The 15,185-nt window shown below is 42.5% G+C and overlaps 1 protein-coding gene across 7 annotated transcripts in view; it reads left to right on the forward strand.

Moving 5' to 3' along the window:
• LOC308091366 (uncharacterized protein) overlaps positions 1-15,185 on the forward strand; it is a 178,131-nt gene that overhangs the window by 119,045 nt on the left and 43,901 nt on the right. For 3 of the 7 annotated variants that reach the window (XM_080436929.1, XM_080436932.1, XM_080436930.1), the window contains exons 14-20: positions 297-450; positions 1,092-1,257; positions 4,520-4,579; positions 7,816-7,875; positions 10,270-10,459; positions 11,117-11,228; positions 11,905-12,027. In XM_080436929.1, the coding sequence (XP_080293055.1) occupies positions 297-450; positions 1,092-1,257; positions 4,520-4,579; positions 7,816-7,875; positions 10,270-10,459; positions 11,117-11,228; positions 11,905-12,027 (865 nt within the window). The remainder of the gene's footprint in view (positions 1-296; positions 451-1,091; positions 1,258-4,519; positions 4,580-7,815; positions 7,876-10,269; positions 10,460-11,116; positions 11,229-11,904; positions 12,028-15,185) is intronic. The other 4 variants (XM_080436931.1, XM_080436933.1, XM_080436935.1 and 1 more) reach the window with 4 other exon arrangements.

The raw sequence follows: 15,185 nt of genomic DNA on the forward strand, positions 1-15,185 counted from the left end.
ACTTGGGGGGGGGGTACCAGGGGGTCCCCAGCAAAATGTGTTAATACAGCGTCATAATCATTTTAACCATATTTAGATATTTTATAAGTTAGCAGCTATACAAGCTCATAGAGCGGCACTCGGTGCCGCTCTATGAGCTTGTAGATCTGCTATTTTTGAAAAATCCCTGGCATAGAATATTTTTGAAATGGGGGATCCGCAGCCAAATACATATCATTTTGCGGGTTCTTGACATGAAAAGGTTTGAGAACCACTGCTTTATAGCTGCTCTCTCTCTCTCGTGTCTCTCTCCCCAGCCGTACCCGGTCCTTGACCACAGAGAACGAGGGGTACGAGTGTCCTGGTCGTCCACAGATGATACCCCCGCACAGTCAACGCCCACGGCGGACCCTGCGGCCCCCTGGAGGAGCTCTGGAGGAGAACCCTGGAAGTCAGAGACAGAGGAAGCAGGTACGGAAAATAATCCCTTCCTCTTGAGGTTGGAGTGTCCCGATCTGTCCCACTGTGGTGTCCCACTTCTGATTGGAAAGGACTTGTTGTTGTTGTGCTGCAATAGAGTGATATTAGTTTAGATGACATATTTAGATATTGGTTCATTGACTTTTCCCTGAAGGAGACGCTCATAAGTGGCTTGTGGTGACTTAGTACCTCGATTAGACAAGAATCAGACTTGTTAACCACAACTAATCTACAGTATATCGTTGCTGTTGGGCAGAAATCTATTATCTCCATATTCTAACTTTCTGTGTGTTTTTTGGTAAATGAACGCCCTACTTGATCAAACCACAGCGTCACACAAAAGCATCAAAAGTAGCAGATCTGCAAGCTTGAAACGCGGCGCGAAGCGACGCGTTTCGAGCTTGTAGATCTGCTACTTTTGTTATTTTAGTTTGAATCCTGGAAAGTAACCGTTTTGGACGACATACTTTGTTGTACGTCAAGTAGCAGAAATAGCCAAATGTTTGCCTATTTTCAGAGAACGTTCGCCTAATCTTTGCAGAATGTTCACCTATTATGACATGTTCCGGAATACAATAGTTTTGATGTTTATCTAAACTAATCGGTGTGCTTGTTCTCCTGATGCTGAGGAGGAGGAGGAGGAGGAGAGGATGAAGAGAGGAAAGACCAGCTGTCAGAGAACCCGGTGTCGTCTGCCATCCTGCGAGCGTCCATCCGCTCTCTGTCCCCGTTACGCCGTCACAGCTGGGAGCCGGGACGAAACAACGGCGCCGGGGAGATGGACGCTTCACACCGCAGGTTAGAGGGTACACATTTAGTGCACGCCACACACACACACACACATGCAAGCACGCACATGCACGTACCCATGCGCACACACACACACACACACACACAGCGGATATCAAATATATATCGGTGCAGTCGGGTGGAAACCTCGTATGTGCAAAACCGTTCCTTCTCCGGAAATGGAACAACATTTTTCAGATGTAGTGAAACTAGCAGATCTACAAGCTCACAATGCGTCGCTTGTGAGCTAGTAAATTGGCTATTTACACTACTTTTGCTTTATACTCCTATATGTTCCATTTGTACAATATCAGAGTTACGGAACTGTAAGGGTCCACATTTGGAACCCTTTGGAATTTGTATTATAATTGTTTTGAATCCTGAGAAGGAACAGTTTTGGACATATGGGGTTTCCACCCGACAGAGACGATATGTTGCACCATCTGTAAGACACGTGTTCCATCTACATCCACTGTTTCTCTGTGTTCCCTTTGCCGCTTGTCAGCAGCAATGAACGCGTGCGTATGCACGTACGCGCGTGCCGTGTGCGTACGTGTGAGTGCGTCCTTAGCAGGCTCGGTAGTCACTCACACACGCAGTAGGCCAAAGAGAAAAGGTTTGGCTCCTCAGGGACTCTTGTATGTCACTGGGACACTGAGTGTGTGTTTTACTGAAAGACACATAGTGACACGGGATGTTTATTGTGTGTAGTCTATACTGTGTGTGTGTTTGTGTGTGTGTGTGTGTGTGTGTGTGTGTGTGTGTGTGTGTGTGTGTGTGTGTGTGTGTGTGTGTGTGTGTGTGTGTGTGTACATGCGTGTACGTGCGCATGCACACAGTAACGTAATACCAGAGGTCCCACTCTCACTAGACATGGTGGGAAAAAGCCCTGCTGAGGTCGCGAGGTCAACCAGTGAACTCTGAACAGCTGTGTTGCAGGGTTGTGATGAGAACTCACACTGTGCCGTCAATAATGTCTCTGTCAGCAGTTTACACTGAGAAATAATCACACTTCATGTAGGATTTTATCATTCATTATTTTGATGTCAGCAATTATATCAGGAAGCAGCCCCAGTGATCGTTTTGCTCAGGTTAATACATACATTCAAGACAAGAAGATAAATACATACTATACACTACAAAAAATAATAATAATGATAATGGATTTTATTCATAATGCACTTTACATTTGGGTAAATCTCAAAGTGCTACAATAAACATTTCCATATAAACCATCACACCACTGTAAAAGATCTAAGAAAGCAGAAACAAAACATTGAAAACCTAAAGCCTGGAGGTGAAACCAGTGTAGCAAAAGAAAAAGTTTGTTAAAAAGGTAGGTATTTTCTATAGTCCTCTCTTAGTCCTCTCTAAAAACAGACAATAAAAACAAGAAGTCATTTGTGAGTTCATTTATAGGTCCAGCCTGGAAGTTCTCAAGTTCCCTGTTTAACTACATGAACCCTAGGTCAACATTTGGCACAAATCTACAGTATCTATCTCAGATCTACAAGCTCACAACGCATTGCGTTGCGACGCGTTGTGATCGAGTCCCTGGGGGACTCTGATCAATGAAGTATATACAGTAGGGTTTAAGTTGTTAAAAATGACCTTTGAGTTCAGTGTAGACCAGCAATGTATGGCCTTAAAACCAACGGATGAATAGAATTTGAATTCAATTATTTCATGAAAACTTCATGTTGTTGCCAGTTGCCAGACACTCACAAAAAGAGATCATTGTATAAAAGCCTGGATAGCTTTTGTTCTTTGGTCTTGTTCAGAGGGGCGTCCGTGGGTAAAGTTCCTGCACACCACATCGGAAACTAAGGGTTTGAATCCTCCACAACTGACTGTGTATGTGGGTGAGACGCATGTGACACCCCTACCACATGACCAGCTGTAAGGGTTAGCAGTGACGAGCACTACTACACATGAGGGGGAAAGCGGAATCGGCATAAATGAAACATGTCGTTAGTTCATGCAGGACGCCTCAGCTATTCCCCATTCACAGCTCTGCTGGTCATTACGTCACACGTTCATACTCCAATCACAGCTCACGTCTTAACACATTGACCGCCAGAGGTTAATCTCATAATGTACTCACCAGTGCCAACGTTTTATTGTTGTTTTTTGTTTTTTTCACGTCGCCATAGATCTTGTTAAAATCCTTAAGATTGAGCTGTGCACTGTTTGTAAACATCGCGGACATCTCCCTGCGTCTACCAGTCCAAACCACGTGTCAAACGGAGCCGCCATGTTTGAGTTCTGATCGTTTATGTTAACATGGGAAATGCGAGGATGAAAAACTACATGTTTACAGGGGCTTTTACAGGGGTTTTTGTGTACGACTTAGAATGGAGACAGACGGGAAACAAAAAACGTGATCGCACTTCCGGTCGACATCGGGTGGTTTTACACTGAAAATGGTCCCCCTAGAAAATTTAAAAAAAAATAATAATCGAAAAAAAGGAAAAAGCACCACAGCCCGTAGGCTACGGGATCGGCGCTTAACCGTTGGATTTAACGGCCCGTAGAACTACGGGCCCGGCGGTAAATGTGTTAACAAAGAGGTTCCTTTAAATACGGCTTTGCATTCACTAGGTCTCTGCTTGTCTTGCTTCCTGCTTCACTGCTGCTTAGCTGCCTCCTCCACCCCAGCCTCCACCTTTTGATCAGAGTCTGGCATATAGGCTCAAATACTTGTGATATTATATCTGCTAATTCACACTAATAGGTGAATGTATTGCTTATTGTTTGATATTGTATCCCTATCTGGGTTTTTGCTTAACATTCCCTGATTTAGCTTAGCATGCTGCTTGGACAAAATCCAGGGAATATCTCCAAGAGCGTAGCCAAGCTTAACTATATTCCATTTATTGCAATAAATGGTTAAATCTACTTTGATCCTGACTGAACAACTACATTGAGTAGAAAAGATGGAAAATGGATACACCAAAAAAATTACAAACATTACAACAGCAATTCCCGACCTGTGGGGCCAGGGCCCCCTGGTGGGCCATGAGGGTATTGCAAGTGGGCCCCCCAAATAATCAGCAAAACACCCAAGTTATTATTGATTACATAACACTAATACTACGTGAGTTCCTTTGATCCAAGTCGGTGACAAAATCGATCGATTGATCCTTAAAATAAACATGCTCTGAAAACGCACGCCGGCCATGACTGATTCTAACTAACCATCACAACACTCCACCCTTCTCTTTCTATCCCCTGCGTGTCTCATCCATCCATCCATCCCTTCTTCTTTCAGCTCATTGAGGAGCCTACCAGTGGAGGTGAAGAGAACCAAGCCCCCCCTCCACAGGAGAAGGTAGACACTTCCTCCATCCATTCATCTTTTTTATCTGTCCACTTATCCATCCATCCATTTGTTTCCACTTGTCTTGTTTCAAGCTTTTTTCACTAGGCTGGTGACATCAGGCCTTACATGGTTACATTTCTTTGAGTTAACCCATTAAAACCAGGAACGCATCTGTGTAACCACTTTAACCATTATTTTATACTTTGGTTATTCAAAAATAGCTTGTAGATCTGCTATTTGTTTTGAAAAAAGCGAGAAAAAAAATTACTCAAATCTTTGCTTCTGGGGATTCTACAAATGTCTTCTAAATTCTATATATTTTTTAACTTATGTTGCTATAATATATCAATGGTTCTCAAACTTTTTCATGTCAAGGACCACCCAAAATGATTTGTATTTGGCAGCGGACCCAAAATATTTTGTTCCAGGGACCCCCCAGAAGCAAAGACTTAAAAGATGTGCACACATTGTCACGATTTTCTTTCTCCAAAAAATAGCAGATCTACAAGCTCATAGCGCGCCGCGCTATAACCGTAGACCTTTTCATTCCGAGCAGTATATCCTTCTTTCGATATAATTGTATCCATCTCTTTGGGGCAGGCTGCTGATCACGCTCACGATCGCTTTATGAAAATGCGTCCATGTGTTCTGGAGTTATTTAGTTGTTGACAGACACCCAGTCAGGAGCGCTTACAAGGCAGTGCTAATGAGAAGCACACACAGTGAAGCTTGTACATTTCATTGTGCCAAGGCGCTGTTTTGCTGACGACATTTTCAAAACAAGTTCCGCACTAAACATTGTCAATATAAGCACTATGTTGGACCAAACAATAAGCTGTGGTGGAAAGTAGCTACGGACATTTACTCAAGTACTACAGTACTTAAGTACAATTTTGAGGTACATTATGTGAATTTTACAACTTTATACTTCTACTTCTCTACACCTCAGAGGAAAATACTGCACTACTTTTTCCTCCACTGCAATTATTTGACAGCTTTAGTTACTTTGCAGAAACCTTACATGCTCTATTTTATAGTTTGTATATTTGAAAATAGCAGGTGTATAAGCTCACATGTGCGCTTGTGAGCTTATAGCTCTGTTTTAAAACATTAAAAAAAGATTTTGACAATATTTGTAAACCTTTTTTTTGGGGGGGGGAACCTTGTAAAAAATGGGACATTCTGCATTATGAATACATTTACTTTTGGTACTGTAAGTTTATTTTGATGCCAATACTGTTGTACTTTTACTCGAGTCATAATCATTTTCAAAACAGGAGTTATTGCTACTTTTACTTAAGTAAAAAAAAATATCTGACTACTTCTTCCACCAACTGCAAACAAGTGCACTGGCTGAACATTCCTTCTCGCAATTTAACACGAGACGAGAGCCGTTCCCTCGTTCGATCTTTCCATTCTCCAGCCGTTTAATTCGCACGAGAGAGACTACCTTCACTCCCACTCCCCCCATTCAGTGGAAAAGCCATTAATGAAGCGAAATGAAAAGAACTGGCAAATAACATCTGCACACACGGACGCGGCCCGCCAGTTGAAATGGAAAATGCTGTTTGATTCCATCCAGTGGTGGAAGAAGTAGTCAGATTTGTAACTAGCAATAAATACCACAATGTAGAAATAACTCTGTTAGGGCACGGTCACACCGCACTTTTATTCTACCTATGAGGGCCGATTCTGCCAATGCATTTCAATGGGAATGGAGCGGTTTGCTGCCATTTGCGTATTTCTGCAAAAAAAATCCCATTGAAAAGCATTGGCAGAATCCCCCCACAGGTACAAAGCGGTGTGACCGTGCCCTAACACGTAAAAGTGCTGTATTCAAAGTTTTACTTGTGTAAAAGTACAAAAGTGGTGGCATCAATTAGCAGAAAATAGCAGATCTACTGCTATTTGTAGTCAATTTTCGAAAAGCTGCAGTATAGAGTATGGGTTTTGGATTAGTAATACACATCTGCAAAGTAACTTGTAACTAAAGTTTTCAAATAATTGTAGTGAAGTAAAAAGTACAATATTTGTCTCCGAGATGCAGTGGAGATGATGAAGTATAAACTGTTGAAAAATTGAAAAATTCAAGTAAATCTAAAGTACCTCCAAATTGTAGTACAGTACTTGAGTACCTAGTTACTTTCCACCACTAGATTCTATCCAGTAGATGGCTCAGATCTTTGAAGCTCAGCACAGCTTGCTTTCATAGCAGACAATTGACAATTGTGTGAGACAACAGTCTGTCTCAAGAGAGTACGGTCTTGACCCGCACTACACTAAAGTACAGTATATCCTCGCCGTCGGCTGGAAACGTTGTAAGTCCACAACCGTTCCATTTTTATTATTGTTTTAAAAAATGATTTAAAATAGTGAAAATAGCAGATCTACAAGCTCACAACACCTCCCTTTACGAGGCGTTGTGAACTTGTAGATCTGCTGTTTTCACTACTTTTATGTGACACTCTTGTATTTTGATGAGGCAGAGCAATAAATATGGAGATACATGGTTTCTGCCCGATAGGAACGGTATGTAAAACGTCATGAGAAATCTTTGGCTGTGATTTGGTGCTATATAAATACAACTGACTTGACTTGTATAGAGGGAGGATGTATGTACAGTATACAGTATGTGTGTGTACCAACTACTGTAAAAAGCCTTGTCCTGACTCGATCCTGGGCACACACAGGCGTTCCCAGCAGGGTCATAAAGGACTGCATAGTGCTGCTGGGATGAATTAAGTCTTAAGCCTTAAACAAACTTCAGTAATCTTCAATAGTAGGTCCATTACTCTGCTCTCCACCTTTGACATTCAGTATCTCATTGTTTCCTTATCTTTGGTCCATTATAACCTCACCTCCCATTATTTCCTGTCTCTCTCTCTCTCTCTCTCTCTCTCTCTCTCTCTCTCTCTCTCTCTCTCTCTCTCTCTCTCTCTCTCTCTCTCTCTCTCTCCCACACACACACACACACTGTCTCACGCTCTCTCTGTCTCTTTGTCTCTGTCTGTCTTTCTCTTTTGCTCTCTTTCTCTCTCTCTCTTTATGTCTGTCTCTCTCTCTCCATCTCCCCCTCTCTCTCTCTCTCTCTCTCTCTCTCTCTCTCTCTCTCTCTCTCTCTCTCTCTCTCTCTCTCTCTCTCGCTCTCACCTCCGCTCCTTTTTTTCTCCTCCATGCTTCTTCTCATCCATCCATCCATCCATCCATCCATGGGCCTTTCCATCCTTCCGTCCATCCGTCTCCAGTTTCAGTTGGTGTCCTTCCAACCTGCCTCACCCTGCTCAGGAGCCAATAGACAGCAGAAGGTAATAATCACTATTGATCCTTAATTGGCTCCTGACAAAGTATTCAGATAAAAGTGTGTCACCGTCGCGACCCTCCATTCTTTAGTTATTGGCTGTTGAATATAGCTTGTTCTCGCCAAAAACGCAGAAAATCCTTTTTTAAATCCTTTAACATTAGATCGGACAGGGCTGGGTTTGTTGTGATCACATTATTTTCGGACCGACTCTTCTCCAGAAGTCATAGGATCACTCATAGGTTGGCGAACAGCGCCATCTAGCGTAAACTGAAAACACAGTTTTGACGTGTTACACATCATTGGCACTGAATGAGTTAAGCTCTATATTCCAAATATATATATATATTTTTTTATTCACATTTTCCACTGGTTTATGAGGTGCTTCAATGTGAAGACAAAAACATGTTTTAGTCTCTGATTGGATAGAGCTTCGACCATTTAAAATGCCACCACACGTTGCTGTTACTGCTATTGACCAATGTGCTGTGTGTGTGTGTGTGTGGGGGGGGGGCGTGCATGTGTGTGTGTGGGTGTTTCTACATGCACCACAGCACTATAGGAAGTCAAAATAACACCAGCTATAGTCAAAGACAGTCTCACGGTTTAACAGCAAGAACAACAGCTGTTATTTGAAAGCATTTGGAGTATCATAAACACATATGTTTATATTTGTTCTCAATGGCTACTATAACCATCATCGTTACTGACACAAGCTGGTAAGATCAGACTTATGAACTATTTGTTTTTCTATTTCTTTGGTCTGCCATCACAGATGGGGGGGGGACATTTTAGTTACAATTGATACTCCATACCACCTTCAATTAAAATGTTATTTGATGAGTTGAAGTGCATTTCTGTTGATTACTTGTGTTTACAAACCATGTACCATTAACAAGTCATGTCTTATCTACTGTCGTCCGTCGTCCTATAACGAGGCTTGCGTAGCAAGCCATTTATATTAGTTGATATGTTGTCATTGTGAATTCGACAATATTAACAGCTTCTAGTCAAGATTTAATCATGTACTTTTTTAAGATCATTTATTTTTAACCATTTTTAATACTGATAATGTAAGTTGCATTGCATGCTTATAACAGGCTCATAGTAAATACAACTCACTTTATGAAAGTAACACACCTAAAAAGCTAATAAAAGGAGATTACACTACAGCTACATTAGATTAGCACGTTGTTGCGTGCTGTAGTAACAATGAGACTGAAGTGGCGGTGAAAAGAGACAATAGACACTCTGCTTCTTGTTTTTTCTTTTTTTCTCTCTCTACAGACAAACCCTGTTTACAGAACCCATTACATTAGCAACAGCATTGGTTCTCAAAGTAGGGTCCAGGGACCCCCAGGGGTCCTTGAGGGGGTTCCATGGGGTCCTCAGAAAAATGTGTTGATATTATTGCATCAAATTCATTTGAACCACTTTAACCCTATACATCAGCTATTTTCAAATCATCTTGAAAAATAAACCACACAAATAAACTACACAAATCTTGTACGGGGGGTCCCTCCCTGGCACAAAATATTTTCAGATGAGGGTCCGCGGCCAAATGCATATTATCGTAGAGGTCCTTTACATGAAAAAGTTTGAGAACCACTGATAAAGAAAGATGCCACAAGCCTCAATTAAGTAGCTAATGTTACTAATGTCAATTTGTTTTTATATACTGTCTATAAAAAAAAAGTAGAAGACGGTCAGATGAACTGACTCTTTTATTTTAGTTCATTGTCTTTCAGTTCTCATCTGAGAATAAGCTGGTTTAAAGGGATAGTTCACCCCCAAAAAAAATTTCTATCGATTACACACCCCATGAAGCCTTGAATTCATGGAGATTTTTTAGTTTTTGTCGAATTCCTAAGCCAATAATTTGATGACCGGCGGTCTCTCCGGTAGGAGACACAAAGTGTCAACTTTCTGTCTCCTACCGGATACATTAGCATCTCTCCGCAGGTTATCAAATTATTGTCTTAGGAATGCGACAAAAACTAAATAAATCCATGAATTCAAGGCTTCATGGGGTGTGTAATTGATAGAAACTAGGTGAACTATCCCTTTAACCCATTAAGACCTGAGGCCTCTAAAAATGTCTTCTAAATCCTAACAGTTTTCTGAAAAACTGTTGTTGCTATGTCAGTGGTTCTCCAAACCTTTTCATGTCAAGGACCCTCACAATTATAATGTATTTGGCCGTGGACCCCCCATCTCTAAAATAGTTGTGTTCGCAAAGATTTTAGTTAACAATGTTTGCTTTAAAAATAAATATATAAGTTCAAAGATTTGCACAAATATTCATGATTTTTCAAAAATAGCCAAATAAATCTAAGATGTCAGAGATGCGTTCTCGGATTGAATGGGTTAATTCATATCTGCTGTGTTCCTTGTGTTCCAGCTACAGCCTGGAGGGTCTGGAGGTGGAGAGGGTAGTGGGCCAGACGTCGTGCCCCAGCCTGGGTGCCTGTGAGGACAGGTCCATCACGGGGGGCCGCGGGGTCAGGCTGGACAGCCAGGAGAGAGGAGGAGGCTCACTGGTGTCCCTCACTGAGGAGCAAGAAGGAGACGCAGGCAGCATCGATAGTCAGGTTAGTGCTGAGTGCAGTGTGTGTGTGTGTGTGTGTGTGTGTGTGTGTGTGTGTGTGTGTGTGTGTGTGTGTGTGTGTGTGTGTGTGTGTGTGTGTGTGTGTGTGTGTGTGTGTGTGTGTGTGTGTGTGTGTGTGTGTGTTTGTAACACATTCTCACTCCCTTTTTTTATTACGGTACATTTTTTTCCCCCCACAATTTTGTAATCCTACTTTTTTCACCCTGTGCCAATGCCTAAGCTTGTAATCCTGGGCGCTACTCTCCCTCTGCCAGCCTGGGGAGAGCCCACATTCTCACTCCCAACTCGTCACATACTGACGCTTATTGAAAAAGAAGAAAAAAAACTTAAATATCGTTGCTGTCCGGCAGGAACCTCTTAAACTTTTTGTGTTTTTTCGTAAATTAATGCCATACTTGATCATACTACAGCGTCACAGAAACGCATCAAAAGCAGTAGATCCGCAAGCTGTACTTCTCGATCTGCTACTTTTGCTACTTTTGAATTTGAATTGGCCTAATAACGACTTGGTAGCGAGAATGCATTGTGAGTGGTTATGTGTGCGTTTGCGTGATCGTGAGACAACTTGTTGTGATTTGACACTTTAATAAAATGTAATTGAATTGAATTGTGAACCGTGTGTTGATTGTGTGTATTGTAGAAGTGCCATCATCGGGTCCTCTCCATGACAAGCAGCTGTCCTGCCGTGGCCCATCACCAACCCCTCACCAAGTCCATCTCCATGGTTACCATCAGCCAACGGGAATTAGAAGGTGAGTCTCATAAAACTCATCTCCCCATCACTTCCTATAGATCAGTGCGGTGGTTCCCAAACCGCTAAGCTCCAGACCCAAAAGAGAAGTTTTGATCGTTTCCCCCAGAGACCCAAAATAGTGAAAATAGACGATCTACAAGCTCACACCGCGTGACGTGTTGTGAGCTTGTAGATCTGCGATTTTCACTACTTCTTAAAAGTTAATTCAATACAATCATATATGTTATATTAATTATAAAACATGGATAAAGTGGTTAAAATGGTGGGGACCTCTGGGAAAGGTTGATTACTTTCTGCTTACAAACCATATACCATTAACAAGTCATGTTTGTAAAACTGTCTTACCTAATGTTGTCCGTCGTCCTAATAATAATGACGACACCGGAAATAGCCAATCTACAAACTCACAACGTGTCGGCTGCGACGCATTGTGAGCTTGTAGATCGGCTATTTTCGGTGCAATGCGCAACAAAGTTCTTCATTGTTTACAGCCGAAAATGGTCCATGTCTCCTTCACCAAAAGATTAGAATCATTCCATTTGACCTTCATCAGATGGAGTAAGGTTTCTCCATCATGCTTTCCCTTCCCCCACAACTTAGTTGTTTTGAACGATAATAAAAGTGAGTTTCTTCCTGTCGGTACCCCCCTGCTGTCTCCTTCCAATGCCCTCCAGCGATGGGACGGCATCGATCAAAGCGACGAATCAGCTTCGCCCTCAGTTTCTCGCCTCTCCTCAAATCTAGAAGCTTCTTTTCTATTGGCTCTTCCTCCAGCGATGAGGAAGAGCTGGGCGGTAGTAAGTACTACGTGTCCCAGAATGCCTTAGTGTGGCGTGGCGTCCTTTTTGCTTCCTGTGTCAATGTGGTTGCCACCTACAATGTGCCTGTCCAGCCCCCCCAAAAAAAGAAGTGCTCACTGAAATGTGGCCACCTTCTGCTTGAAGCCATAGAATTAGAATGGATAGAACTGCTATTTTAGGTCTAGGGTTGGGATTCTTTAGGTTTTTAACGATTCCGGTTCCTTAACGATTCCCTCTTAACGATTCCTATAGGGGGTTCCAAATGGACCCTTACAGTACTACTGTAACTCTGAGAGAGCACAAATAGAACCAAATGGACCCATATGGGTCCATTTGTACACTCAGAGTTATCGTGTTCCTTGAAATTAAAAAAGTTTGAGAACCACCAGTATTGTAATTGTATAGCAGATGTGAAGTCCACATACCAGTTCTGCCAGTGTGATAAAAGAAACGGTTCCGGAAACGGTTCCTAATATAACCGATTCCGGTTCCTCAATGTTGGATCCGGTTCCTCCGATTCCTCCGGTTCCCGATCCCAACCCTACATTTTAGGACACTGTAAATGTCTGCCGTTTGAATGTTTATGCTGCCATTTATGAAATCACAGTCATTTCATAAATGCACTGACTGAAGTGCACGAGACTCAGAATGTTGTGAATGTCCAGCAGAACTGCCGCTGGAATGTTTGGCCAAATGTTGCTCTTTTTTTTTTTTTTTTTTTACACATCAGCTTTCTCAGTCTCATGCATGATGTGACCCAATGCTGCTGTCCTTTGTCATCTGGGGTGTACACACAGTGTGATTGCAAGAGGAATGTCTGCTCTATCCATTCGACTTCTTTGTCTGAAGCAGCGTTGTCTTTAACAATGTAGTCGTTTGGTCCGTCTGAAACCCCAGCCCCTTTACGCCTGCCAACCCCATGTCCCTCATCTCTAATCTGAAGTACCGTACGTCCTACATAATGCTTCAAAGTCTGTTATCAGAACATAGTAACTGTGAGTTCTACTTCATTCCTACTGACCGCCAGAGGCAGTGTTTTCAACACCTGGATATCCATCACGCGCTCGCGTATGGGTCGAATATTAATACCAACAAAGTCACTCGTGACCTGTGTGCACGCACGCCACCTATATAGGTGCGGGGCACACAGCGTTCATCCTCTTTCATCTTTTCGCCTCCAGAGCGTAGGTCGAACTTGCAGCTACGCGTGAAGTTTCGTAACCAACAGGTTGGAGCTACGGTTTACCGTCCTCCAGAGACTGCGTAGCCTGCTACCATGGAATTACGTTACCCCGTTCATAGGGGCTCTCGGAAAGGAACAAGGAAGGAAGGAGGAAAAAAAATAAAATAGAAAAAAGCATGGGACGGTGATTGGAGACATTAGCGGCTGCTTGCTAGCATTGGAGCTAACGACAATAACACCGTGAGCTTTCCCCGCACCACCGTTGTGTTGAACTATGGAGCCATAGCTGTACATTGGCGACGGTGAGTGCATGTATTGTGCTGTTTACAGACAAATAAAGTAAAAGAGGGGAAAGTATTCAGCGTTGAGAATGTATCCCATTCTGCCGCTTTGAGCATATCCGACGGGCTTCACTGGCCGTCTCTCTCTCACTTGTAAACAAACACTAGCCGTGTTGCGCACGGCTGAAGTGATTGAGATCCAACGTCCCATAGCTTGAAGGGATGGGACCTTCTGATTGGTGTAGAGTCGGTTGAGCCGACGTTTCAGACTGAACCTTCAAAATAAAATGACCGAAAATGTCACTGCAGTGCGCCTTTAATGTGTCTCATAGAAGGTGTTCTTTCGCCTCGAGGAGACGACCAAAGCGTTAATGAGCGCAGTGGCAGAGAACTGGGCTCCATTAAAGTACAAATACCTCGAAATTGTACTTAAGTACAGTACTGAGTACATGTACTTAGTTACTTTACACCACTGTATGAGCGCTTCTGTGAAGGTTTTTGCTGGAAGTGGTTCTCACTCTGACGCAGACATTCTATCTACCAGACATATGGCGCTTGTTAGCTTGATTGCTATCCAATGGCTCAGTCAGTACACTGTCTACCTGCAAGTCTGTAGGTCCCTGGTTCAAACCCCAATTTAACCAGTCCAAATATAATTTAGCTGCAGCTAATAAAGGACATCCATAGTGTGCTTCACTCTGTCGTTATTGGACGATATACTGTGTACCTATTACTACATGTACTTGGTGCCGCGCTAGGAGCTTGTAGATCTGCTATTTTTGAATAGCCCAAAGTGTAAAATAATGCTTTTTAGCTCAAATCTAAAAAAGACACAGTTCCAGGTCTTAATGGGATAAAAGAGGTCTCACTGATCAATGACGGATGCGAGATCAAACTGCGCGTGCTGTATTTACGCGTATTTAAACTGATGTGTGCTACATGTCCCAGCTCCTGAGCGCCAGAACACATGTCAAGTGGTAAAACGCTGCTCAGTAGTACTGACTTAAGCAGCATATTTTGCCCGTGACATACAGGGATATGCCAATACTGCCACTGTGTGTGCTTAACTTCACAGTTTGAGTGTGTATCATAGCTTGAGTGTGACTCGCTGCTGCTATTCAGGTTATACTGCTTTGTGCTTGGTAGTAAAATGGAATTGTAATACTGGTATGGTTCAAGTGTGTCTTGCTTTGCCATCACTTGGTTATCATACTGTGGGTACTTGACACATGACTTGACACTGTGGCTTGAGTGGTTTTCGCTGCTTGCTACGACGAAGTTACATATTAGTAACATTGTACTCTGTGTACTGATAATCAATAAGCTTTGTTTATTGGCAATGGATTGCCTATGAATTGGATACCAAGGCCCTCATTGGAAACAAGTCCGCAAGGGCTTTCATGAACGGACCTGTTAGACAAAGTATTTTAAATGTAACTGTGCTGTTTTACATTTTTTTGCCTAATAAAATATTCAATCAATCAATCCCCATTAGCTGCGGCAAAAGGGGAACCAGCAGCTATTCTTCCCGGGTTCTAAGACAGCGGAATACAGTACATATGTACTTGACGCTGTAGCTTGAACGATTCTCGCTCTTTTGCTATGGCTACGTTATCAATAGCACTAAGTGTGCTGCGGGTTACTAATACTGTGTGTACCTGGTACTCACTACTGCTATTCAACATATGCAG

This window comes from Gymnoscopelus braueri (genome assembly GCF_963280865.1).
Source record: "Gymnoscopelus braueri genome assembly, chromosome: 9".
NCBI classification, from domain to species: domain Eukaryota; kingdom Metazoa; phylum Chordata; class Actinopteri; order Myctophiformes; family Myctophidae; genus Gymnoscopelus; species Gymnoscopelus braueri.